The following is a 27,947-nucleotide window of genomic DNA, read 5'->3' on the forward strand; positions in this document are numbered from 1 at the left end:
CCAGACCCCCTTCATTTTCTGATGATGGTTCAGATATGATATTTCATGGGTAGAACCGTACTCATGATAGGAAGTGATTGGGCAGGAACATTCTCCTCTGAGGACATCTATGTAATGGATGCTGATTGGCCTGCTAAATCACTGTGGTCTGTAAGACTCTAATGAGGGACAGCACAGATCAAGAATAGAATCATCATAAATACTGTAGGGTTTCCTTCTCTCTCTCTCTCTCAAATGTTCAAATGATTACGAGCTACTTTTCTCTGGCAGACAGAACCAGCAGGACTGGGCTGTGTTTTTTCAGTTTGATAGATGTGTTGTTGAGTCATTGATTAAAACCAACGAGAGCAGATGTCTGTTTACAGGGCCTTAAGCTTGTGAGAATAAGATCATTCTTGAATACTGTTTCTTAAATACATGATATACTGGTTAATCATTTTCTCTATCTTTACTGTTCCATACTTGAATAGTTATATAGTATTGCAGATGTCCTATGTTAAAGCCACAGTTAGTAAGATGTCCTGTTATTTCAACTAATTAAATAAACTTTCTTGATTTTGAATAATATATCATGCTGTATATTCAGTGCCTTCAGAAAGTACCCCTTGACTTTTTCCACATTTTGTTGTGTTACATCCTGAATTTAAAATATAATAAATTGAGATTTTGCCGCACTGGCCTACACAAAATACCCCACAATTCAAAAGAGGAATTACGTTTAAGACATTTTTACAAATTAATAAAAAATGAACAGCTGAAATGTCTTGAGTCAATACGTATTCAAGCCCTTTGTTATGACAAGCCTAAATAAGTTCAGGAGTACAATTTTGGTCAACAAGTCACATAAGTTGCATGGACTCACTCTGTGGGCAATACTATTGTTTAACATGACTTATGAATGACTACCTCATCTAAGATACCCCACACTTACAATTATCTGTAAAATCCCTTAGTCGGGCAGTGAATTTCAAACACAAATTCAACCACAAAGGCCAGGGAGGTTTTCCAATGCCTCACAAAGAAGGGCACCTATTGGTAGATGGATACAAAAAACGAGAGTAGACAATGAATATCCCTTTGAGCATGGTGAAGTTATTAATTTCACTTTGGATGGTGTACTGTGTCAATACACCCATTCACTACAAATGTAAAGACATTATTCCTAACTCAGTTGCCCGTAGAGGCAGGAAACCACTCAGGGATTTCACCATTAGGCCAATGGTGACTTTAAAACAGTTACAGAGTTTAATGGCTGTGATAAGAGAAACTGAGGACAACAACAACATTGTAGTTACTCCACACTACTAACTTACATGGCAGAGTGAAAAGAAGGAAGCCTGGATAGAATTTAAAAACATCCAAAACATGCATCTTGTTTGCAATAAGGCACCAAAGTAAAACTGCAAAAATGTGGCAAATAAATTAACTTTATGTCCTTTATGTTTGGGGCAAATCCAACACAACAAATGTTTTTGCATGGTGGTGGCTGCATCATGTTATGGGTATGCTTGTCATTGGCAAGAGGAGACTAGGGAGATTTTGGGCATAAAAATAATCGGAATAGAGCTAAAGACAGGCAAAATCCTATAGGAAAACATGGTTCAGTCTGCTTTCCAACAGACCCTGGGATTTCATAATTCACCTTCCAGCAAGAAAATAACCTAAAACACAAGGGCAAATATACACTGGAGTTGCTTACCAAGAAAGACTATGTTGAATGTTCCTGTGTGACCTAGTTACAGTTTTTACTTAAATCGGCTTGAAAATCTATGGCAAGAATAAAAAATGTCTGTTTAGCAATGGTCAACAACCAACTTGACAGAGCTTGAAGAATAATAAAAAAAGAATAATGTGCAAATTTTGTACTGGTGTGCAAAGCTCTTAGAGACTTACACCAGAAGGACTTCAAATGTGAATACTTATTTAAATGAGATACTGTATTTTTGTATTTAATTTTCAATCATTTGGAATACAAAGGATAAAAACATGTTTTTGCTTTGTCATTATGGGGCATTATGTGTAGATGGGTGAGAAAAATATATATTTAATACATTTTTTGAATTCAGGTTGTAACAACAGCATGTGGAATAAGTAAAGGGGTATGAATACTTTCTGAAGGCACTGTATACCATATATATAGATATATGGTAGAATATCATAGTAATCAAGTTCTATTTGCATGGGAAAATGTCAGGGGATGCATTTACTCTATTGCTTGTGCTTTTGTTAGTGGTCCACTTTTTTGAATATAGGCACATCTTACAGAGAGTGACAGCTGTAAATGAATCAAAAACATGTAAATGAATTAAAATGTTTATTGAACTTTTGTGTGCTTGGCACCTGTATTTACAGTTTTTTAAAAGGCCTTTCAAAATAATAATTTTGCTATTTCCATTTTTTCTCACATTTGTTTTCATGATAGATTGGCCCATATAATTGTATTATTGCTTGGCACTTAAATACAATTATCTACAACACACCAAAACATACTATAATTACTCTGTTTCCTATTCTATCTTTATAACCTTTCACACAACAACTGTAAAGCTTATGGTTTTTGCTTGCATTCGCCATCTTATATATGCTTTTAAAAAGGTAATCCACTCAAAAATAGTGAAGCCATTCCAGTCTGTGAGGAAAGGTGTTGATAAGATTGTGGTGATATCACTGTATTTCACTATATGTTCAGTGTCCACATGAACAGAGCTTCTCGTCCAGCGTGTCCACCGAGAGGTGCAGGGTCAACAACTGGACCCCACTGTCAGACACACATAGTTCCTCCCTCACCCTGACCTTTAGTTTTGTGACTTCATCCTTCCAGAATGTGCTGTATTATATTATATTCACCCTCTGTGCCTCATCCATCATCCTCCCATCATCCCCGCTGAGTGGCCAGAGGGGAAAACCTTCATATTGAAGTCCTTCATATATATCTGGCACTGCCACAACCCTCTCAGTTCTCTCCCAATGTTGCCACAACGTTATGGCATAATGTTGGATACATGTCTTGTTAAAACTAGAGCAGTGGAGGTGAAGTTTCTGGATCACACAGAGCCTCTGTCACATCCTGTCCGGGACTGGATAGAGTCCATAGCAACAAGGCTGAGTTACTGTAGACTGTCATTACTATTGCACCATAATGGGTTCACTCCTGAGAATCCCTCGACAGTAAGAGTATGTGGTCTCCTCTCTTTCACGTATCCCCCTGTATGTCCCCATGGTTGGGGTTAGTGTTCTAAACAGCCACATGTGCACTGAGAGCACGGTATATGGTTCCACTTCCCCTTTTTAACACTATTGTGGTAATTAAATAACAGTTCCACCTCCGTGTTTAAAGCATGTGAGGTGAATTGTTTTTTTTTTTTTAAACACAATGAGATGAAAAGTCTGTTTTTTGAAAGGTTCACTTTGTACCTCAGTATTACAAACAACACTAAATGTAAAATGACTCATCAATAGCATATCTTAGTAGAAGAGACAGAACTTCTTGAAATAACAGGACAGTTTTTACACCATGTGCATTGACATCTGAGAGGAGGAGCCATACTGACGGCCATCACAGGAGCCAGCCCCCTGCTGGCCAGCGGAGGGATTGCCGATCATGTGCATGCTGTCCATGCCACCGTTGGACAGGTACTGGCGCTCGGCAAACACCCCGGCAGAGGAGGAGGAGCACAGGAGGCCGCCCTGAGTCTTCTCAGGGCTGGAAGCCAGGCGAGGGGAAGTGGGGAAGTTGTATCCATACAGGTTGTAGGGGTTGTGGAGTGAGAAGGCGTTGTAGGATCCCTGCTGCACGTGGTGGTGGCCCCCGCTGAACATGTGGGCAGAAGAGGGGGAGGAGCCTGAGGAGGAGGAGGAGCCAGAGGTAGAGCTAGCTCCACCCTGCATCACATACTGCAGCTGGGATGCCGGAAACGAGGTCAGCTGACTTCCGTAGGCATCCATCTTCCCGCCACCGCTGCTTCCAGACAGAGGACCATGACCCCCTTGCATGCCTGCAGCGATCAGGGAGGACGTCCTCTGGGGCAGGAAGGATTCAGACTGCTGGGCGGAGGCCACAGCGCTTCCTGCTGCTTGGAGGCGTCCATAGGAGCTGTCGGCCAGTCCCCCGTAGCCCTGCAGGGCCGCCATGTTGCTGCGGGCGCAAGCCGGATACTCAGATAAGCCCATGCTGCACAGCTGGCTCTCCCTGCAACCCACGTTGAAGGTGTTGGGGGCCAGGTGGAAGGTGGGCGGGGAGCAGGAGGGGGACAGGAGGTGGGCCGTGCCAGAAGGGGAGGGGGCTCCTGTGCTGGAGGTGGTGGGAGAGGTGCCCGTACTTCCTCCTGAAAAACACACATGGACACACACACATTCAACGCAAAGACAGTGAGACAGAGCCAATGCTACAGAGTGAAACAACAACAGAAGCATTGGCCAACAATCACACTCAGAGTATCTCTCATTTCAGCCATTCGACCTATCGCTGCCAGAATGTCTTATTCCAGTGACTGCTGCCGTTTGATCTTAACCGGTCAAATATGAGAGCCCTGTTTAAGGCTGGTACATAAAGCCACTTAATTCACATGTATTAAAGAATTTGATATTACACTTACTGGTCAATTTCAGCTGACTTTACCACTTTCATATGCTCAACATCTGATTTTAAGGACTAATTGCATGACATCATTACTTCTTTGAAATAGTAGTATTTATTGGATCCTAAACCCTAAAATAACAGTACTTGTTTCTGAGCATAAATGTGGCTTCAGTTTGATACAGTACATGTCTGGTCAACAGAGCTCCGAGCTTGCCCCTTTTCTCAAAGAACCATGCATTCATAATTTAGACATGTATTGACGTAAAAATATGTTTTTATCTTGGCACAGGTTTACATGCAATAAGTCAAGCTTTTGGAATTGACGGATAGCTGTGGGATATCACTCAAATATTTCTTTATTGATGAGAATTTGGTCCGCATTAATTTTAATGTTAGAGAAATTCAGTTTGAAACCAGCTAAAGAAAAGAAAAACTTCATGACTCTCTCTTGGCCAGGGTTCTGATTCTGACTGCACCATATGCCTTCGATAATGTTCAGCTCAGTTCTGCAGGGTTCTGTTGGCCAGGAGAGGGGGATATCATAGTGATGTCATGTTTTCCTCTCTGGTCGGGCAGGGGTTAGAGCAGCTTCAGCGTTGCTGAGGGGAACTGTTGATTACCCCGCTGGAAGGGCTGTTGATTACCCCGCTGGAAGGGCATCTGGTGCCGCTGGGGGGGACAGGAGTGGAGGTGGGGGGACGACACACGCTCTAGCTCCGAGCACTTACTGAGTTCATCAGCGGCGTGAGGACTCTAATTAATGTCTAATAGGTTTGGAGGAGTTTGTGATAACAAACAGATGTCGGGACAGACAAAATACTGAGTGGTGTAACGTCATCATAACCTCGGAGGAAGGAGCGCTGAAGAAATTGGCTTGCTTTAAAGCATCGGGGCCTGTGATACGAGCCATGACCAAGACGCTGAGCTTCCACTGATTCCACTCGTGTCACAAACCCGTCCAAAAGCAACAGGGTTAATTTAATAAAAAGTTCAGCAGATTCCAAGTTAGGTGCCAAAACAGGTGGTGATGACCAGACCGATGAAGAGAATTGATGTGTTGTGAGGTAAAGGAAAGCTATGAAGTGACAGTGAAAGAGTGTATATTGTAGAAGATTGTAGAGATTAGGCCATAGTTTAGAGACAGTTGTACACACCTTGCTGTTTCTGCATGTTGGTGAAGTCCTCAAACGTGAGTGTCCTCACAGGCGGTCTCCAGAATGCATAGGTCTCCATGATCGCCTCTAGCCCAGTCCTGTGTGAGAGAGAGAACGAGAGACTGAAACAGTGGAGAAAAAAAAAGGGGGTCAGTGTGAGGGACGGATACATAAAACATAACAAAGGCGGGGTAGGAGAAAGAGGAAGGAAGAGTTGTGATGGCAAAACAGATAGTCGAAGAGAGAGAGAGGGACATAGAGAAAGGAAGGAGTGTAAGTGAGAATGAGAGAAGAGGGAGGAAGAGAAGTAGAGTCAGACTGAGAGGAAACTGGAGCCATTAAAATGTGCAGGTTTTTACTGTGATCATAAATCTGAGTGACGTTTCATCTAGAATCTGTACACGGTTCTCCTTACTGCATGATTTACTCCCGTGTGCGCCGCTGGGCCCTGTCCCAGGGAAACGAGGGCCTGTCCCGACCATGTTATTTTAGGGCCAGTAACTCCAGGGCCATTCCAGCTCATTTGCGCGCTACGCTAATCACACTGGCCCTGGCCATCAGTGCGCTCATTCATAGCGCTCAGGACCAAAACCCAACAAATGAGCTCTGCCCTGTTTTACCTCATAAAGTCAAATGTCACCAGTCAAAAAATCTGATTGATGACAATCATAATTTAATGCCTGAGAGAGCTCTATATTAAGATATAAATTAATAGAGGGGAAACAACTCAGTAGTTAATTAACGAATTAGCTTTAGTCATATGTCGTTTTAATTCATTTCAGTTCGCCATAATGTGGAATAACTGACAGCTTAACAGTGATGTAGTAAATTACTATAATGCATTGGTATGAGTAGTTAGGGGGATATGTGTGAGGATAAATACATTTTCTGTCTATAAATATCTTATTTCTACATAATCTTTTCATCTGTAGTTTTCTGCAATGAAATTCTAACGCTAGTTCATAAATCATGCACTGTATTGTTTGAAAAATGAAAAAATATGTCTCAAATAACTGTGCCGATAATGCGCTCCAGATGGGAGGGGAGCTTTCATGTGCTGAGGGTCTGGTTCAGTGTTTCCCCTGTTACATATGATAATCCGGACTGAGAGAGGGAGCGAGAAAGAGAGAGAGCTCTCCCCTACCCAGAACCTGTGTTTCTATCTCAGATCTAGTGGGGTTTTCTTGGCTGGGGAGAGAGTGACTAATTTTATATGGAGCAGCATATGGGATTAGGAGGTATCTCCAGGGGATTATTACCATATTAAAGGCCACGTTGGACAAAAGGACAGATTTGCGGCACACAGCCTGGTGAACGCTGAGACAGGTTGCATTACACGGACCTCGGGTTAGTGGAGGAATGTATACCTGTTTCTACCTGAATCCCGAAATCCTTTAGCAAATGGGTTGCGATCAATCTTTAGTCTAGTTATCTGCGGGAAAGAAAAACATGACAATCAAAACAAATGTCATACATATGACCGATGCACATGTTAGAGAGGGGGGAAATGTATCAATATAAAGATTTCAAAGAAATCAAAGGGGAAATTAAGGAATGTATGAATAAAGCAATTCATGAAAACCTTTTTTTTAAATGTAATAATAATAATAATAATTGGTCATTTTCCATTCATAAACTGAATTTAAAGAGGAACTCACACCGTTTTAGCACCATACAATTCCTTAAAATATGTTTATATACTGTACACCCTTGGGAAGAATATGGTGATTTTTTTAAACTTTTTGATACATTCATAGAATATTTGGGAATTTGTGAAAATGCTACAGTAATATGAGTGGGAAAGCTGCCGTGCATTTGGGCAATTAATAGAAAAATAAAAACAAATAAAAACGTATCTGTCTTGTCCAGGCCCAGACTCTGCACAGTCCAGTGCACCATAACCAATCAGAGTTACAGTTGGCGTATATGCAAATAATTCATTGCCATACTGGGGTATGCCATTCACTTTTAACTGTATGTTTACAGGCAGCTACAACAACTTTAGAAAGAGCCAGATGAGCTAACATGAAATCTAGTGAGGGATAAATGTACAGACAAAAGGGGAAACCAGTATCTTTGGATAAACTGTCAAATGTTTCAGCATGTAGTTGGACTGAGAGGATGGGGAATAGTAGCCTGCTCGCTTGCCCTATTGCAGCCTGCCTTCCAATACCTACTTATGTCCCATAACCTATGTTTTTGACAACTGAATTGGATTCATTAGCTTGCTTGCGTGGCTGCATATTTGATCGATGACAGATGCATTTGATTGACAAATAAGAGTTTCCTGTGGTTAACAGTTGTTCAAGTTCAGAAGCGAGTCACATTTCTTGTTAGCTAGCTAATCAAATGACACCTGCAACTTAGCTGTAGCCACCTAAGCTGCTAAAAACTTTTTGGGGAAAAGTCTGCCATTTACCTACTCGTCCGAATGATGACATTACATCCTCCCAGCAGCTAGCTAGCTACATCAAAGCTCTGTGTTTTTAGCTTTCTAAATATTAGCCACATTATATAGCCACGTTATGACTTATGATCATTGCCCATGATAGTTTGATTGTGTTGAGATATCCATCTAACTTTCACCCTTTTTGCATCAACCAAATGGCTTCAGGATCCAAACAATGCATGATCTGTGATTTACAACCTGATAGCAATCTTTATTTTTGCTGCCAAGCATTGCATTGGTTAATTACAGTTGAAGTCGGAGGTTTACATACACATTAGCCAAATACATTTAAACTCAGTTTTCACAATTCCTGACCTTTAATCCTAGTAAAAATTCCCTGGCTTAGGTCAGTTAGGATCACCACTTTATTTTAAGAATGTGAAATGTCAGAATAATAGTAGTGAGAATTATTTATTTCAGCATTTATATCTTTCATCACATTCCCAGTGGGTCAGAAGTTGACACACTCCATTAGTATTTGGAAACATTGTCATTAAATTGTTGCACTTGAGTCAAATATTTTGGGTAGCCTTCCACAAGCTTACCACAATAAGTTGGGTGAATTTTGGCCCATTCCTCCTGACAGAGCTGGTGTAACCGAGTCAGGTTTGTAGGCCTTCCTCGCACACGCTTTAACAGTTCTGCCCAAAAATGTTCTATAGGATTGAGGTCAGGGCTTTTTGATGGCCACTCCAATACCTTGACAGTGTTGTCCTTAAGCCATTTTGCCACAACTTTGGAAGTATGCTTGGGGTCATTGTCCATTTAGAAGACCCGTTTGCGACCAAGCTTTAACTTCCTGACTGATGTCGGGAGATGTTGCTATACAGTGCCTTGCGAAAGTATTCGGCCCCCTTGAACTTTGCGACCTTTTGCCACATTTCAGGCTTCAAACATAAAGACATAAAACTGTATTTTTTTGTGAAGAATCAACAACAAGTGGGACACAATCATGAAGTGTAACAACATTTATTGGATATTTCAAACTTTTTTAACAAATCAAAAACTGAAAAATTGGGCGTGCAAAATTATTCAGCCCCTTTACTTTCAGTCCAGCAAACTCTCTCCAGAAGTTCAGTGAGGATCTCTGAATGATCCAATGTTGACCTAAATGACTAATGATGATAAATACAATCCACCTGTGTGTAATCAAGTCTCCGTATAAATGCACCTGCACTGTGATAGTCTCAGAGGTCCGTAAAAAGCGCAGAGAGCATCATGAAGAACAAGGAACACACCAGGCAGGTCCGAGATACTGTTGTGAAGAAGTTTAAAGCCGGATTTGGATACAAAAAGATTTCCCAAGCTTTAAACATCCCAAGGAGCACTGTGCAAGCGATAATATTGAAATGGAAGGAGTATCAGACCACTGCAAATCTACCAAGACCTGGCCGTCCCTCTAAACTTTCAGCTCATACAAGGAGAAGACTGATCAGAGATGCAGCCAAGAGGCCCATGATCACTCTGGATGAACTGCAGAGATCTACAGCTGAGGTGGGAGACTCTGTCCATAGGACAACAATCAGTTGTATATTGCACAAATCTGGCCTTTATGGAAGAGTGGCAAGAAGAAAGCAATTTCTTAAAGATATCCATAAAAAGTGTTGTTTAAAGTTTGCCACAAGCCACCTGGGAGACACACCAAACATGTGGAAGAAGGTGCTCTGGTCAGATGAAACCAAAATTGAACTTTTTGGCAACAATGCAAAACGTTATGTTTGGCGTAAAAGCAACACAGCTCATCACCCTGAACACACCATACCCACTGTCAAACATGGTGGTGGCAGCATCATGGTTTGGGCCTGCTTTTCTTCAGCAGGGACAGGGAAGATGGTTAAAATTGATGGGAGCCAAATACAGGACCAGTCTGGAAGAAAACCTGATGGAGTCTGCAAAAGACCTGAGACTGGGACAGAGATTTGTCTTCCAACAAGACAATGATCCAAAACATAAAGCAAAATCTACAATGGAATGGTTCAAAAATAAACATATCCAGGTGTTAGAATGGCCAAGTCAAAGTCCAGACCTGAATCCAATCGAGAATCTGTGGAAAGAACTGAAAACTGCTGTTCACAAATGCTCTCCATCCAACCTCACTGAGCTCGAGCTGTTTTGCAAGGAGGAATGGGAAAAAATGTCAGTCTCTCGATGTGCAAAACTGATAGAGACATACCCCAAGCAACTTACAGCTGTAATCGCAGCAAAAGGTGGCGCTACAAAGTATTAACTTAAGGGGGCTGAATAATTTTGCACGGCCAATTTTTCAGTTTTTGATTTGTTAAAAAAGTTTGAAATATCCAATAAATGTCGTTCCACTTCATGATTGTGTCCCACTTGTTGTTGATTCTTCACAAAAAAATACAGTTTTATATCTTTATGTTTGAAGCCTGAAATGTGGCAAAAGGTCGCAAAGTTCAAGGGGGCCGAATACTTTCGCAAGGCACTGTATATATCCACATCATTTCCATCCTCAGGATGCCATCTATTTTGTGAAGTGCACCAGTCCCTCCTGCAGCAAAGCACTCCCACAACATGATGCTGCCACCCCCCGTGCTTCACGGTTGGGATGGAGCACTTCGGCTTGCAAGCCAAACCGTAGTCTGGCTTTTTTATGGCAGTTTTGGAGCAGTGGCTTCTTCCTTGCTGAGCGGCCTTTCAGTTTATGTCGATATAGGACTCCTTTTACTGTGGATATAGATACTTTGTACCTGTTTCCTCCAGCATCTACACAAGGTCCTTTGCTGTTGTTCTGGGATTGATTTGCACTTTTCGCACCAAAGTACGTTAATCTGTAGGAGACAGAACGCGTCTCCTTCCTGAGCGGTATGATGGCTGCGTGGTCCCATGGTGTTTATACTTGCGTACTATTGTTTGTACAGATGAACGTGGTACCTTCATATGTTTGGAAATTGCTCCCAAGGATGAACCAGACTTGTGGAGGTCTACAATTTTTTTTGAGGTCTTGGCTGATTTCCTTTGATTTTCCCATGATGTCAAGCAAAGAGGCACTGAGTTTGAAGGTAGGCCTTGAAATACATCCACGGGTACACCTCCAATTGACTCAAATTATGTCAATTAGCCTATCAGAAGCTGCAAAAGCCATGACATAATTTTCTGGACTTTTCCAAGCTGTTAAAGGCACAGTCAACTTTGTGTATGTAAACTTCTGACCCACTGGAATTGTGATACAGTGAATTATAAGTGAAATAATCTGTCTGTAAATAATTACTTGTGTCATGCACAAAGTAGATGTCCTAACCGACTTGCCAAAACTATAGTTTGTTAACAAGAAATTTGTAGAGTGGTTGAAAAATGAGTTTTAATGACTCCAACCTAAGTGTATGTAAACTTCCGACTTCAACTGTATATTAATCATGCATTGATTGCATCCATCTATTCTGCAAACAATACCTGACTATATGTAATGGAATTTTGAGTCAAATATACCCCTTTTTTTTTTAAACCTCTTACAAAGTATGTTTTAAGGCAAACTGTGAATTTGATATTTTGGACTGATATTATGATTGTCTGTTTATTTCATTCATATCTGCAAAGTAGTTAAAACGGTGTCAGTTCCGCATTGAGTTCACTTCCAGAATTGACTCCAATTAAACTTGGATTGACCATGGTGCAGATAAACCAATTGAGTGGCAACAGCATCGTAGCAACAAAGATAAAAGTGTCTGGCCTCAGACCTGTTGGTTCTGGTAGGCCGTGACGGTGGTGAAGACAGTCTCAGGGAAGCTAAAGGTCTTCACTCCCTCTCCGCTGGGAACAGGCTTTGTGGGGGACAGGTCACTGCTGAAGTCCTTCCTGATCACATGGACACGAGGCTGGTACTTATGCATGGAGTGGAGGATGATCTGAAACCACAGAGAGATCGTAATGGTTTCATTGTGAGTGCATGTGTGTGCATGTGCCTATGTGTGTCTAAGCAAGTCTGAGTTCATTTCAGGGCTGTATGATTAAGAGGAACACAAGTCCACACTTATGATAAGAGAGGTGGTAAGGTAAGTATTTAACACCAGAGAGCAGAGCCGAGGCTTCAGGCTATGGCGGCCCAGCCTTCCCTCCGGCTCTCTGTCTGCTCTTGATTACAGCCCGAGTGAGAAGCCTCCCTGGAGCCACAAACGACTAAGGGGGTCATTTCAAACAGATTGGTGAAACAGTAACGAATAACATTGACAGTAAATGTAATATTCCAGCCCCCCATCCTCTTCACCTTTCCCCCTGCTTAGCCCAGGGGACCCCAAGTCAGGGCCAGGGTTCTGGGTCAGGTCAACCCCTCCCCAGTCACACATACACACACTGAGCTCACAACAACACAGAGCAGACAAGGTACTTATCTGACGGATCTATTATCAAAACAATACATCTAGTAGTGTCCTTAAAATAAGAGGCCTACTGTAGCAATAAAGTGATTTCAGTTACATATTTATACTTATTTATATGAATAACAAACAAAAGCCAATCAGCTTGCTTAATCACCTGTGCGTCAATCTAAGTAACATAAAAAAATCTGTTAGTTTAAAATCCGTTAGTTTAAACTAGAGATATCTTTTTGCATGGGCTGGTCTCAATTCACAGCATCCACCTATGTCGGCCTTCTGCATCTGCAGTGGAAGGTGGCTGAGCTACAGCGGTGTTTGTCAGACCATGAGACACCCCGAAAATTGGTCTTCTCACGAAAACATCTATACTATTGTGACCACTATATGGAAAGGGGAGACTCTCTCCGTTTTGGTCTACAACCCCCACAAGTGTCACGGGACTCGTCTGAAGGTAACCCATACAAATGAATGGAAGTATGGAGGTAGTTTTGCGACAACAAAAATAAGGGGTTAAACTAAAATATTTCCTGAGCTTTCTTATATCTCTTAGAGACATAGAACAGACACTTCAAAACCTTATGATACATTTTTTGTCTGTCTTTTTTTAAAAACATTTATTAACATGTTATTCAATGCATTTCTATGGGCTATAGCAGTAAAGACCATATTCAATATTTTATCCCCAAATAATGTATACCTAAAGAGGTCCTAAAGTTCTAAATCAAAAAGCTAAATGATCCATGGTATGACCATCTTAAAACAATTCCATATGTTAGCCCCTCCAACGGCTTAGACTTTTAGAGTTTTTTAAGAACCAATAGCCCTGCTTATGTGATTCAGAGGGGTTGGGTTAAATGCGGAAGACACATTTCAGTTGAATGCATTCAGTTGCACAATTGATTAGGTATCCCCCTTTCCCTTTATTATAGCAACCACTGTTAATTGAGAGGTTTGATACTATGGCAAGACAGAGGAAGAAGAGAAGAGTGATGGGACAGATACCCGCCTATTTGCGGTGAGGTTTCCCACGCATGAAGTTCCAAAGTTAATTTCCTCTCGCTTCGATGCCTTCAGCGTATCAAAGGCCTTATAACGCGGCTGTGGGAGAGAAAGGGGCCTTGCCTGACCCCCCCCCCCCCAAATATGTACCCACTGCTGCATCTAACACCCATCTGTTATTACGTTTGTCAGAAGCTGTGCTTGCATCAGCTGGCTGGTTGGAAAACAGGCCCATAGGAGGACCAGAATGTGCCGGCCAATCATCAGCCACTGGCATCCATTTTGAGAGAAGATTCTAAAAACGTATATATCTCTCCATCATGGCTAGGGAGGTTGGGTCTATCTTGAGTAATTACATTACCTGGCATCCCTACATCAGGACCTCTATGGAGAAATGGATTTGCACTGGCTCTTCTGACTGTTTCAACAACGTCAAGGCCCCGTAATAAAAGCAATCTGGCCTGTAACAGCACGGACTTCATGTCATGAGGAGATCCATCTTGTGCCATAACTACATCAATGCCGATCAACTATTTCAGCATCAGTCAATAAAGGCAGCAGTCTTCTTCTCTAAGAATAGTCTTATCTACACATGGGTGGGGTGAAGTAAATTCCCATATTACAATGTAAAACACAGTACAATTACTTATGTATTTGTATTAGTGTACAGGTGTAAAGGTGTACAGGTGTAGGAGGGAGGCAAGAATATGGTATGTCAAGTTAAGCCGGCTCACCGGCTCACTCACATGGCCCTGGTCGTCCAGCTCATTGTTGGTGAGTTTGAGTTTGTCGAAGCTGACCACCTGCCTCATCCAGGTGTCTCCAGAGGCCAGGGAGTCTGGGTGGATGTAGACCCGCGGGGGCACGGGGGAGTCCGCGTTCCCCGCCACCATCCACTTGGAGCTGTGGTACACATACCTGGAGGACAGACACACAGTGACAGACGTATCAGCACCAAACCTTATTTCACATTTGGTTCTCTGTTTTTTTTCCCACAGGTTTTGCACATGTTATTGTGAAGCATTGAAGTCAGGGAGTTCATGTGTTGCAGATGCAGAGCTTGCTCACAATAGAGACATCAAATATCCCCACACATACTACACATGCTTTTAACGACATATTCACAACCAAGCTCAGTCATAACATTTTATGTTGCATTGCGAGTTAGGGTACAATATGACTGCCCCGCCCAGCATAGAGCATTCCCCTCACTGACTGACTGAAGCAAGAGAGGGACTCCAATCGACTGTAGCCCCAAGCGCAGCTGTTTTCCTTTAGTTCTGGCCATGCGCACAGTTGAAAGTGCTTAGCTGCAACGTCTCTTCCATAGTCATCACTGAGTGGTAAAACATGGACAAAACTCTAATTTGGCCTCTTTGTTATTGTCTAGCAGCGTTACACCACCCTCTCGGTCTCTCTCTCTCTCTCACACACAGAGCCTTGAGCACCCTGAAGACACATGCACACTCTCTCACCTCTTTAGCACACAAGAACACACACACAACACACACCAGACCAAACAAACACACAGAATGCCAGGCGTTTGTGTAATTTCCTGTTTGGAATGCTGTTTAGGGTTAAGTTCCGTGTAACAGGGAAAGTGTTGAAGAAGAGAGAGACCTTAGCCCCAAACAGGACTGGAAATTTGATTAGCCCCCTTTCATCTTCCATAAATCTGCCATCTGGCTCCAGCACAATCAATAAAGATCTGACTTTATGTGACACCATTCGGACAGATGGGGGTAGCCTAGCCCGCTCACCCAACACCACACAATTTACACACTTTACACACACACAGACACACACACCCCCACACACACACACAGACCACAGACAACATATGTATGCATACAACTCATCAAACAGATATATACTTTTATGGACAAGAAATTCAGACAGACACACATTAAAATACTCACACACACTTGCCAAACCCAGGCTGTACTGTATATTGGGTTACCTTAACTGACAGAGTAAGTATCACTATTACATTTCCCTACAGCAAGGTTCCCCAACTGGTGGTCTGCAGGCCGAATTTGGCCCACACATGGTTTTATTTGGCCCCCCAGGTTTTCTGAGCAAAAATAAGTATTATTATTTTTATTTTAGGGGGGACATAAACGAATGTAAAAACACCAGGTAATCGCCTCCAAGTGATTTTAATGTTTTGAATATTCCCAAATATTCCCTTGCATAATAGCGAGACACAAGCTTGTTTACAAATGTAAGCAAGGTTTGAAATTATAATATTTTAGTCAAATGTTATATCTGTTTGGGCTTGCAGTCAATTTGCAGTCTAAAATTATTTATAATTATGTTCTGGCCCCCCGACCATCCGCTCAAAACAAAATGACCCGTGAGTGAATCTAGTTGATCATTCCTGCCCTACAGGGTTGACTGGTGTGTGTTCAGAGTTTACATCATTAAGTAAAGTCCTTGTATGTGAACGTGTTTTCGTGTGTGTGTGTGTGTGTGTGTGTGTGTGTGTGTGTGTGTGTGTGTGTGTGTGTGTGTGTGTGTGTGTGTGTGTGTGTGTGTGTGTGTGTGTGTGTGTGTGTGTGTGTGTGTGTGTGTGTGTGTGTGTGTGTGTGTGTGTGTGTGAGAGTGAGTGTTTTCAAATATAGAGGACAAAGTCAATTTGAAGAGCTAGACAGTGCTGGTGTCTGCACTTTTCGTTTGTGATTCAAATTTAGAACATACCAACTGTCCACATAAAAGACAAGTAAAATATGGAGATTTAACGAGCCCAGTATAAACGAGACACTCCTGAAGAGAGGCAGAGAGCCTAAGTAAAGCAAGTAAATTTCATTAAAGACTATTTCCAGACCCCAACTCTATGAGAACTATGAGACATTCCAGTGACAGCTCAGAGCTCAGTCTGCAAAGCCCTGTGGTAAAGTCCCCAGCCAGGAAGAAAATCCTATTTAATTTTACAAGATCTTTTGGCTTCTCAAAATCCTCCATAATATGTTGGTTCTCTAGACCATCCCCTCGTAGACAAACACTTCAGTCAGTGAGAGAGCCAGGGTTCTACGATCCTTCAATGACACATTTACATAATTAAACAACTGGGGGAAATAATATGAATGCATTGTTAAAGTGGTTCCTCAGTGTTCCATTCAAGAAAGCCAAGTCCTGTTTCTCAAATAAAATGTAAACATAGTAAAAAATATCTGTAACAATAATATAACATAAATGCATGTTATTGATATATAAACTGAAGATGTACACTGTGAAATTAGAAAATAAATGTAACAAATGCATTGTAACCCATCTGTAGCGCTGCTATAACATTAATGCAACTATGACACTTTGCCACTTGTCTGTCGCTCTGCCACGTCACCAATGTATGACACATTGAACTGCGTCCTTCAGCTGAGGTAGTACAATAAAACAATATCTTACGGCATAAAAATTGTATTCCGCCATGGTCAAAGAACCAGGTTTAGGGTAGAAAGATGTTTTGCCATTTCCATAGTGAATAATGCTATCAATATTATGGTCTCACTCTAACCATACACACATATGATAAATAAGTTTAATTCTCCTCTCCTATGGTCTCTTTCTCTCCAGACATTGTGCTCTATGCCAGAAATTCATTCAGATACTTTGGCCGGAGATATCCATCATAAAAACCTATCCCCAAGATGGACAACTGTAAAGGTCATTGTTTCAGGTTCCATTCAGATTTATGTGCATATCAGCATACCATTTGAATTTTGCAATGATCTGTGTATGTTGTTTGGGGTTCATGAGGACGACTCTCCATCTTAAAATACACAACATCTATTTATCAGCTATGTTGTCCAAATTGGGGGTAGAGCCTATTTTGGTTTGACTGAATAAGAACATCAATCTCAGACATGGATAGTGTAATGTTCCAATAGCACATGTTGTGTATATATCTGTACATCACCGTGCACACACGATAGTACACACCCATCTGAATGAGTAACGGGAAGATAGGAAATGTTAGGAAACGCTAATAAGTGTGAGCATACCTTAGGAAGATAGGAGCATACCTGTATCTCTTATTGTCCACAGGAACAATATCCATGGCTATGTAATACTGCTGATGGGGGTCCAGACCCACAATCTTTACTCTCATTGCAGGGAACATCCGCCTGAGAGAGAGAGCGAGAGGGAGATTAGCAATATAGCTTAAGTTTAATATTATATTATGAGTATCAGCATTACAAATGGAACCCTGCACCATGTAGACATTAAGTATAATTCCACTCATGCCACTAGAAATATACTCTAGTGCGCCATTGGGCATGGTTTAAAGTTTGACCAATGTCTTGCCAGTCATATAGTTAATTTCCACCCCTCATCCACTCATAACAGCGCCTAGAAACATCATTTTATGATAATTCCTTAAAATGTCTGTATCAACATTCCACGTCTTCATTAAATAAATATTATTCAGATTAAAGAAAGTAGGTCATTTCATCCTCAAAGAAGATTAAAACTGTTTTAATGCACGAGCTGGCAACAAACTCACTCTTCCTTGAAAATATGCACCCAATCATGAGATGTTTTTTTTTTTGGTAATTCGATGCAAACCAAACCAGGAAAAACAAAAAAAGTCATTAAAAGTAGGACTACATACACAGAGACATTTTCAAGTTAATTCCTCGTTTTACACTTCAAAAGCTGCATTTTTCTTTTCATTTAAACGTCATAAATCTTTGCCCTCATAATGACAAATAAGTTCTGTTTTCTTACTTTCTTTCTCCTCTGAATTTATAGGGTTATTATTAGCAGAGGCATGAAATACACGCAGCTAGTCGTTTAAACTATACTGCCTTTAAACAGACACGGATTATATATATGGGGCTATTAACAACGTAAATCTGATTCATGAATATCACGAAAACAACGTTGATCATATATTGTTTAGGTAAGTCAGATGTATAGGTTAACTGTAAAGTTGGCGTACATGTGTTATTAAAACAGAAGAACAAACGCGAAAATACAATACAACTTTAAAATCTTGTTATGTAATTTGATAGAGGCCTACCAAAAGAAAATTAAACACGCAAACAACTTGGCCCTTGCCATTTCTCCATAAAAACATGTCGACTGATTGGTCAGCTTCAAATAAATTAAGATACATTGACGAAAATAATCAGTGGATAGCCAATCTAGTCCAAGGAAATGGAAAGCATGCTTTTCCAATTAGAAGACTAAGAGAAATATGCCGCATCCCCGTGTTAGGCCATATATAGCCTATACTGCTTTGCCCTCACTCCCTTCTAATGCATGACACATATACAGAGGAATCATCATAGGCCTATGTTTGTTAAATGTGATTAATATCATACTATTTTCTGTTGTTAAACTTCATAATATGTTCTGTTATTAAAGGTAGTAGGCCTATATTAGCCTAAAAGTAATAATAATAATAAATGCCATTTAGCAGACGCTTTTGTCCAAAACGACTTACAGTCATGCGTGCATACATTTTACGTATGAGTGGCCCCGGGAATCGAACTCGCGGTCCTGGTGGTGCAAGCGAGATGCTCTATCAACTAAGCAATACAGGACCATACACGGTTACAAATGTGGAAAAATCAAAAGGCTTGATGCTGATTGACATAAAATGGGAGCCTGAAACATACCTAATATTCCAAATTAATTACAACTATTTTGAAATGGGCAACTGGCTAAATCGAATTTCACAATCCAGAGTAAAATAAAGTGGCCTTTGAAACTAAAACCTGTTAGGTTAGATTTAAGATGAACACCTTCATCTATATTAAACCTAGTTTTGAAATAAACAAATTATGCATTATAAACTATAGGCCTACAGAAGACCATATGCTTTCAGTGTTTTTCGTTTGTTTTATGGAGGAAAAAGTCATCACCGCGACCGCTTTATTGCTAGGCCTACTTCGTGAATCAGTCGACTACATAAATTCATCGTCCGCCTATTGCTTGATCGTTAAATTCAAAATGGACGGGAAATACCTGGTGTTCCTGGCGAGGAGGGAAAGTCTTCATGAGAACAGTGTAGGTTAAGTTATATGCTCGGTTTGGGTTGTAATTGCTGCCTGTTACGTTCCCCAGTACGTAACACTGCCCAAAAGAGCAAGAACCGAAAACATGTTTCAAAGAGATTAATTAGAAACAGTTCCTTTCTTCCCCGGCTATTCTCTGACATCAGCCATGGAATACCCTCATACGTCATTTATGGCCTGTGATTACAGAGCGGCCCTCTCGCGTCCGGAGCCCTTGCCCCCATGTGCAACCCATTAGCACCCCTCAAAAACATGCGTACTACAGGGGTAATGCATAGCGCACGGGGATATTTTGCGCAAAAGTAGGCAACGTGTGTCACCTTAGAAAAAAGGTGATATCAAACCTAAAAGGGTTATTCGGCTGTCCCCATAGGAGAACCCTTTGAATAACCCTTTTTACAGGTAGAACCCTTTTGGTTCGAGGTAGAACTATTTTGGGTTTCATGAAGAAACCTTTCCACAGAGGAACTAAAAATGGTTCCACCATGAGCCAAAAATAGTTATCCTATGGGGACGGCCGAATGAGCCCTTTGGAACCCTTTTTTCTAAGAGTGCATGCATGGTAGGTGCAAGAAGAAAATATATTAATCAGCGGAGTCCTTTAAATCATAAATATGCAGCAGCTGCTTTACCTCCCGGCTTTAGTGATGATCATCTCCGTGCCAATTTCATGGAAGCGCTTCCAGAGGTCCGCGCACTGCAGTTCCACCTGAATCTCCTCCATTGAGGCAGCGGGAGACAGCTCGCAGGCCGCCGGGGCTAGGTCCTCAGGGGAGCCGAAGGAGCACGACGTCCTCTCCGCCAGACCCTCGCCATCTGAACCCGGGCTCGCCTCAGAATCTGTGGAGATTTACAGGATTAGGAAAAAATGTAGCCCCGGTAAAACTGGGACCTCAGGAAAATTAGTTGAGTATTGACCGTTGAGGCCAAATCATCTGTAGCATGAACTCCGAGAAAGCACCGAATCTGACTCACTCAAATCATATGGGTTTGGTTGGATTTCAAATAATAAAAAATAAATCTGACTCTAAAACGATTCCATTTACGTTTGAAATGTCATAAATTGTCCACAATAGTAACGCTTGCATCAAATGAAATGCGCATTTTACATGATTTTTTTTTTTTTACAAAAATTCTAAAAGCTATATTTAGCCCAACTGATTGTCATGCCAACTACAAACTACTATCATTCATATCACTATGTCTACAAATGTCATATATTACGATGTCACATAGGCTATGAAAAGGACCCACAACAAAGTTAGGAAAAAAGTTATATTTTCCCCAATGGAATCTCTGGCAACACAATAAGAACAACAACAATAGCAAAATAAATGCATAACCTGCATATAGAACTTGAATAGTCAAGGAATTTTTCCAGAATAACTGTTCCAGATCTTAACTTCCAAATAAACCTATAGGCTCACATTACTACTGGCTTCAGCATTTTATGTTTGACATTGACAACACTATGTAGTGAAAAAAAAAACATTTTGCCACGTATTAGCTCATAAATATATATATTTTTAATCTATACAGCACACAGTACAGTTATGAGTTGTATATTTCAATTTCTTATTAATGTACTTGTCTCTGTTATTATGTGCCAATATGTAATATTATATGATTTATTGAGGGCCCTGACATGAGTAGGTTGCTTTGGCAGGACACACCATGCAAACAGGCTTTTATGCAGATTCAGGACTGCTGAGAGACTGGAGTGTGGCCCAGGACTAACCACCAAGTGATCACGACCCCAAAACAAGAGACAAGAGCATGGAGTGGAGACATGAAGACACTGCAGGCAGGACAGCTCTACCCCAGAGACAGAGAGGAAGATGAGAGAGGTCCATAGAAGGGGAGCGAAAGAGTGAGAGGAGAAAAAATCATTTTCATCATCCTCTTGAGAGATCCTTTCAGTATGATGGCAGTGATGACTCTCTCTGTGTGAGCCAAGGAACATGGTAAGACAGTGCAACTGTTGATTGGCCCATTCAGCCATAATGCATCCAGCAGCCACACAGCGGGCCAGGCCAGAGATCTGGGCCTGCTCAGAGCCATCATGGCTGCTGCTGCTGTTGTCTCGGCGCTTTACTTTCATCAAGCTACACCACGTCCATCCACTAGCACTCAGAGTCACCATGCTGTCCCTTACATGTCAACAGACCAGTCCCTGTCCTCCACCGCTATCCCCCTGTCCCCCTCCACACGGACAGCCTGCTCTCAGTCACACCCACTATAACCAGCAGGAACAGAGCAGAGCTACAAAAGTGTGAGAAGAACTACACACATCTGTCCCACATTACACAGGATATTGCTGGGTAGAAAGACGCATGTCTTGAGAGAAGGGGAAACAATGAGAGAGATGGAGTGAGCGACAAATAAATAAATATATTGAAGAAAGTAGCACCTCATGGCAGCTTACAGATAGAAAGGTGGAAGCAGAGTCAGAAATCTGGTACTAACCTTAAGTGCATGACTAATGCTGACTAACTAGCCAATCATAGACAGTAGCCAACCTCTGCTAAACTGTGGAGAGCAGCAACCACTTTTTCAAAACCCAAATGAACTATCTTGTGGTTAGGCACAAAGAAATCAACTTGCGGTGAGCCTCAATGGAGAACATAGATCTCCTCAACTGATATGTCTACCAAGTCTAAAAAAGATAACAATAATGCCATTTTCTGTTTGTCAAAGCTTGGGTTCACACAGGAAATCGAGCTAGTTGAATGTGAATAATAACGGCTTGTAGGTGCAAAGAGGATGGATTTCAGCTAATTATTCATACACAAACTTATTCACTATGTGATTATCTAATTTGGACAAAAATGTTACGAATAAAATCGCAAAGACCTTTCTATGGAAACAAGTTTATGAATAGAAAATGCATTTAATAGAGTTGTAACAGAGTGGGTAAGTAGCAATCTACCAACCTTGAAATTGCAGAGTAACCCAATCCACAAGAATCAGAACCACCTGTTTCCGCCTGTAATTAATTCAGGCCCATGTTAGGGAGAGGCAATAAAATAAGGATTAAACCCTTTTAATAGTACACACATCTGTTGGCTTGGAGTTAAGCTTTTCTCAGAGGCATCATTTTAAAAGTTGGGTTTCTAAGATACAAAATTATTTAGAGATGATCAGCAGCAATTTGCATTTTGTGAAAGAGGAAACATCACCCCAGAAGTACCAAGTGACAATTTATACATCATATATTAGGCAATATCATACATTATTATATAGAATAGGTTAACAATATTGAAACCTCAGAGCTATATGAAGTACGGACAGAATAAGATTAAACATTCTGTCACTTAAAAATCAGTGTCACTCCATAGACTAAAAACATAAAACAGTCTACATGGTTATCCATAATATAATTACAGATTCTTAGTGAGACAGACTACTGTCCAAGCCTTATTGGCCAGTAATAGGTTTAAGAGTGAGATTAAAGATCATCTGTAGTGATATATTTCACAGTCTGGATATTTACATTTATTTGTAAATCCATAAAAGAAAAGCAGTCTCTCTCGCTCAAACTCTCTCTGACACAAGCAAGCGCGCGCACACACACAAACTGCTGACAGTGCTGATGTTTACATTTAAGGTAGGCAATGTAATATTGGAGAGGTTAATTCTGCAGATAGGCCTACATGTGCTTGTCTGAAACAAAGGTAATGTGTCATACATGCTGGCTCTCTGGGAAACGAAATTGTTATTAATCCAATTTAAACTATTGAGTAGGGGTGGTTTTCTTACACTTGATATTTTTTCCCATGACGTGTCTTTCAATGAGAATGTTGTTTGACCATGTCGGTTTGAAAGACTCACATGGAGGCAAAATCATTATGTAAAAAATCTAAACCGCACAAACTGACCACAAAGACTAGCTGTTATCAGTGATGGCTGGTCTATCTATACGTGTCAACTGGAGGCTAGTCAAGATTGGATACTCAAACTACTTGCGACTCTGCCAGGAATATGGCTCCTAAATTACTTGGAGCTCGCGAGACAACGTTCCTTTTCAATCAACAACGACTCTAACTTAATGTAAAACCGTGGAGGACATATAACATTTCCTTAACTGACTGAATCGCAGTCAATGGTAGTACTGAAACCCTGCATCTCAGCTGTGAACAAATTTAGTTCGGTCCTCCGCATTTGTGAGGCATCCCCCAAACGCACTACACTTGCTGCTGCACTTCACGCGTCAGACAAGAGCCTCTGTGCATGAGGTTCAAGTCATGTTGCTGAAGGCAAACCACAAAGCGTTGCAGTTCTAAAATGAACTGTACAATTAGAAAATAAATGTGTACGCCTAGATCATTAAGCCATGCACGTGACGCTAAATTAGGTTCTAATGAACCAAATAAGATATTTATTTTCTATGTATAGGCATATAGTCTATAATGCGGGTAGGCTATTAGTTTGAGATCCTTTTAGATACAAAAAAAATGTAGGCCTATAGCCTATTTGATAAAAATCAGGTGGGACTTCGCTACTAGGCCTATTGTGAATCCAATTGTAATGGGGATTGTAATATTGAGATGTTGGTTTACGTGTCTGTTGAAATTCAATGTAGGCTATACTGAGCTGAGAGGAGATAGCAATTCATATTAGGATTATGATTCATATTTGCGGCCTGGGAGGGTTAGAATAAGATATAGAATATAAATACATTCATTGATGTATTTAAAAAAGTAAGGATATTCAAACTCAAAGCTTCGAGATTGAGTCATTCATGCTAGCTTTTGACATCAGTCTCTCTTCGATGAGTTCAATGTTCTTAAATTCAAACCTACCCAAATCCCCCAAGACTTAGAAAAGACAAGAGTCAATTGATTTTGTGACATATTCAATAACTTATTAGTTCGTTTTAAAATTGTATAAAAATTAAGTCATAGACGTCTTTGTAAATAATTTGGAAAAATCTAGAATTAAAAATTATAGGATATGCCCATCTTGAATCTAATGTGACTTGAAAATCGGGATAGCCCAGGCTACTTATTATTACAACATTTGCAACAAAGTAAAGCGAAAACAAATGGTTTACCTAAATATAATTGCCATTTAGGAATATCAAGTGTTTTGACAGTAATAAAAAGCCTGAGTGATTCATAGGCTTTAAAGATTAGCCTGAGCCTTTTGATTTTGCGATTTCAGATTTACAAAATTAATATTATCAATTTTAATTAAATAAATTGATATCCAATTTTAATTAAGACTATCCTTATAGGTGATTGCTTAAATTGTCAAAAATTGACTGAAAGCTGAGTTGATATTTTCCGTAGCCTTATGGCAGAGGTTGCGTGTCCATTCCATTTCATATAGATAAATAGTTTAGCCTATATTATTGGAAAAGTAAAGTACTAAAAGATAATAATACAAATAGTTTAAACGTAGGTCTACGTTTTATTGGCCTATTGTTTCCCACATAGGAAAAGGGATGGAGTTAGCCTATAGGCCTATAGATATGCTTCACGAAATTAGAATAGAAAATACAGGGCACACAGGCTAACCAAGTGAAAAGAACAAGCACACAACAGGCCTACATTCAAACAAACTCTCTTCACACGAAAACACACGCATTGTCTCATATTATATTTGGACTCACACAAAAACAGGTATAAATAACCCAGGTGTGGCTTGTGATGGCTAATTTCTATATATTGTGCCATGCGCCAAAAATGCATAATTTGCATTGAATCACAGAAACCAATGTAGGCCTTCATAATCTCAGCAAAACATTTCCCCCAATTCAAAACCATCTTAAGTGAATATGAATTACAACTGACCATGTCTCCACTTAAGTCACTGGCATGGCCAATTGTTTTGTATCAAGAGAGGCACGCGTGAAAGAGAGCCGGGGCAATTTTATGCAGCTAGGCTTCTGTAAATGGAGAAGGGACAATGGCCCCACATGCAACCATCATTTTGTACCCATGTGTAGTAATTTGTGAAACAATGGTAATATAACTTTTAACGTAACCGCTTATGATATTTATGATCATAAGGCTGTATCACATCCGGCCGTGATTGGGAGTCCCATATGGCGGAGTACAATTGGCCTAGCGTCGTCCAGGTTTGGCCGGGGTAGGCCGTCATTGTAAATAAGAATATGTTCTTAACTGACTTGCCTAGTTAAATAAAGGATACATTACAATAAATTAAAAATTAAGGAATATAACTGCGCAAAAATAAAATTAACCGTGCTCTGCTGCAATAGGCTACTGCGTTTTTCTGGGTGCGTCATGGCTTAGTGACGCCTCGATCAGACCGACAGTGACCTTTCATTCTGATACACCAGAAGAACATTCAGTTCCATTTATCCAAATATGGATCAAATTGCATGCGTAGATGTGACAGAAGTAAGTACACTGAACAAAAATATGAACGCAACATGTAAACTGTTGGTCCCATGTTTCATGAGCCGAAAGAAAATATCCCAGAAATTGTCCATATGCGCAAAAAGCTTATTTATCTCAGATTGTGCGCACAAATTTGTTTACATCCCTATTAGTAAGCATTTCCCCCATGCCAAGATAATCCATCCACCTGACAGGTTTGGCATATCAAAAAGCTGATTATAACAGCATGATCATTACACAGGTTCATCTTGTGCTGGGTACAATAAAATGCCACTCTAACATGTGCAGTTTTGTCACACAACACAATGCCATAGATGTCTCAAGTTGAGGGAGCATGCAATTGGCATGCTGACTACAGGAATGTCCAATAGAGCTGTTGTCAGATAATTGAATGTTAATTTATCTACCATAAGCCACCTACAACATCGTTTTAGAGAATTTGGCAGAATGTCTAATTGTGCTCACAACCGCAGACCACGTTTGCTGATGTCAACGTTGTGAACAGAGTGCCCCATGGTGGTGGTGGGGTTATGGTATGGGCAGGCATAAGCTCCGAACAATGAACACAATTGCATTTTATTGATAGCAATTTGAATGCACCAAAAATACTGTGATGAGATCCTGAGGACCATTGTGAAGCTCGTTTTTTATTTTTTATTATCTGTGACCAGTCTGTGAAATCCACAGATTAGGGAATTTGAAATTCTTGCATGTTGCGTTAATATTTGTGTTTAGTATAGCAGCAAAAGGTGAATGTTGAACTTTTGTTGCACACATATCCAGTAAAAAAAATGTATTTATGAATAAAGTTTGACTGCAGAATTTATTATGCCCCGTTGATGCATTGTCCCTGTCGATCTGACCGAGGTGTGACAGGCCTATTCATTTGTTAAAGTGATGGCGTTTATACAAAATCAATCATTTGGGGTTGGTTAACTCCTTTGATAATTGATGCAAAGTTAAAACACCACTATTACGGTTTAATAGTTACGCTTTTTTAAACTACATACATATTAATTATGGACACTATTAGCCTACATATGTTATTATTCCACATTAGTAGGCCTATCTGAGGAAAAAGTTATAACTAGTTATCTTTGAAATGGTGATGAAATAGTAGCCTTTTCTGTATTCCTTTTTTCCGTGAGATAGGCCAATCCGTAGTTTTGTTTTGGAAGCATAACAATATTCAACAAAAAAAAACAAATATGAAGTGATGGTGGTTATGCACTGACCGGGGTCGATATCCAAACAATGCACAGGGTCGTCGCCGTCTCCTAATTGTCCGTTGTTGGCGAGGCTCTCCATAGACAACTCCAGATCCTTTTCCTCCCAGCCCCGGAGCTTTCTCTTCTTATTTGACCCGATCAGGGCTTCCACCGAAAAGGCGTGGGCTCTTGAGCTCAGAGCAGCAGCAGATCGCCTTCTGTCACTCATTTCTCTCAAGGCAAATCCACCAGAGGGAAAACAAAAACTCCGTCCGCGCAGCGAGCACAAGGAAAATGCACACGTCAATGTTTAAAACGGTGCAAAAGTCGCCAATGACGAAAGTAATCCAAAAACTATGTCTAGAAATGGTGTTTCAAACCTCTAAAGATATGATACGCCATCCCCACGGCGCATTTAATTGCTCGAAAGTTAGCATTAAATATATTCCTGGCTATCTACCGCTTTTTGTCTCTCCGTCCTGCTCTCCTGCCTCTTTCTCTTCCCCTTTCTGTCCTTCTCCCCTCTCTCTGATTGATACTCACTTCTGGATAACTTTTTTTTGAAGCGTTAAGGGCAACCCTTTCGCTCACTGTCAAATCGCACACGTCCAATGAGAAGTTTGGAAAGAGGGAGAACCAAAATCTGTTAACCAATAGCAAATGAGAGAAACACCAACTCCTGAAGCAAGAATCCTAAACCCGACCCTTGTAACTGACCATCTAACACCGAATTAACATCGTCAGGGCTTTATGGGGGAAAAATAGAACTAAACGTATTTTATAAATATTATGGTCAGCTACCTGCTCCCATGTCCCCCTCCTGCCCCCCCATCCGA

General features: G+C 40.7%; 1 protein-coding gene across 4 annotated transcripts; it reads right to left on the minus strand.

Moving 5' to 3' along the window:
- Positions 1-2,301: 2,301 nt before the first annotated feature.
- On the minus strand, positions 2,302-27,662 carry LOC139380720 (T-box transcription factor TBX15-like). 4 transcript variants are annotated; one of them, XM_071123678.1, is made up of 8 exons: positions 27,139-27,662; positions 20,168-20,375; positions 17,535-17,636; positions 14,259-14,430; positions 11,878-12,045; positions 7,101-7,165; positions 5,734-5,831; positions 2,302-4,325 (listed from the first exon to the last, which is right to left on the minus strand). In XM_071123678.1, exons 1-8 carry the CDS (start codon positions 27,338-27,340, stop codon positions 3,508-3,510), a joined length of 1,833 nt encoding a protein of 610 aa, XP_070979779.1. In that variant the 5' UTR covers positions 27,341-27,662; the 3' UTR covers positions 2,302-3,507. The 4 variants fall into 4 exon arrangements, with proteins under 4 accessions (XP_070979779.1, XP_070979778.1, XP_070979777.1 ...); XM_071123677.1 differs by having other exon boundaries at positions 14,247-14,430; positions 27,139-27,658; XM_071123676.1 differs by having other exon boundaries at positions 5,734-5,855; positions 27,139-27,655.
- Positions 27,663-27,947: the final 285 nt, after the last annotated feature.

The sequence above is a fragment of the Oncorhynchus clarkii genome, chromosome 22 (genome assembly GCF_045791955.1).
Source record: "Oncorhynchus clarkii lewisi isolate Uvic-CL-2024 chromosome 22, UVic_Ocla_1.0, whole genome shotgun sequence".
NCBI classification, from domain to species: Eukaryota; Metazoa; Chordata; class Actinopteri; order Salmoniformes; family Salmonidae; genus Oncorhynchus; species Oncorhynchus clarkii.

Bases quoted from the DNA above. Each gene is read 5' to 3' on its own strand.
- LOC139380720 (XM_071123674.1), bottom strand. From the start codon at position 27,340: ATGAGTGACAGAAGGCGATCTGCTGCTGCTCTGAGCTCAAGAGCCCAC. The intron at 20,376-27,138 runs GTCAGTGCATAA...AAATCTCCACAG, and splicing joins TTGTTTGGATATCGACCCCG to ATTCTGAGGCGAGCCCGGGT. The intron at 7,166-11,877 runs GTCTGAGGCCAG...TCTTTCCCGCAG, and splicing joins CGGCCTACCAGAACCAACAG to ATAACTAGACTAAAGATTGA.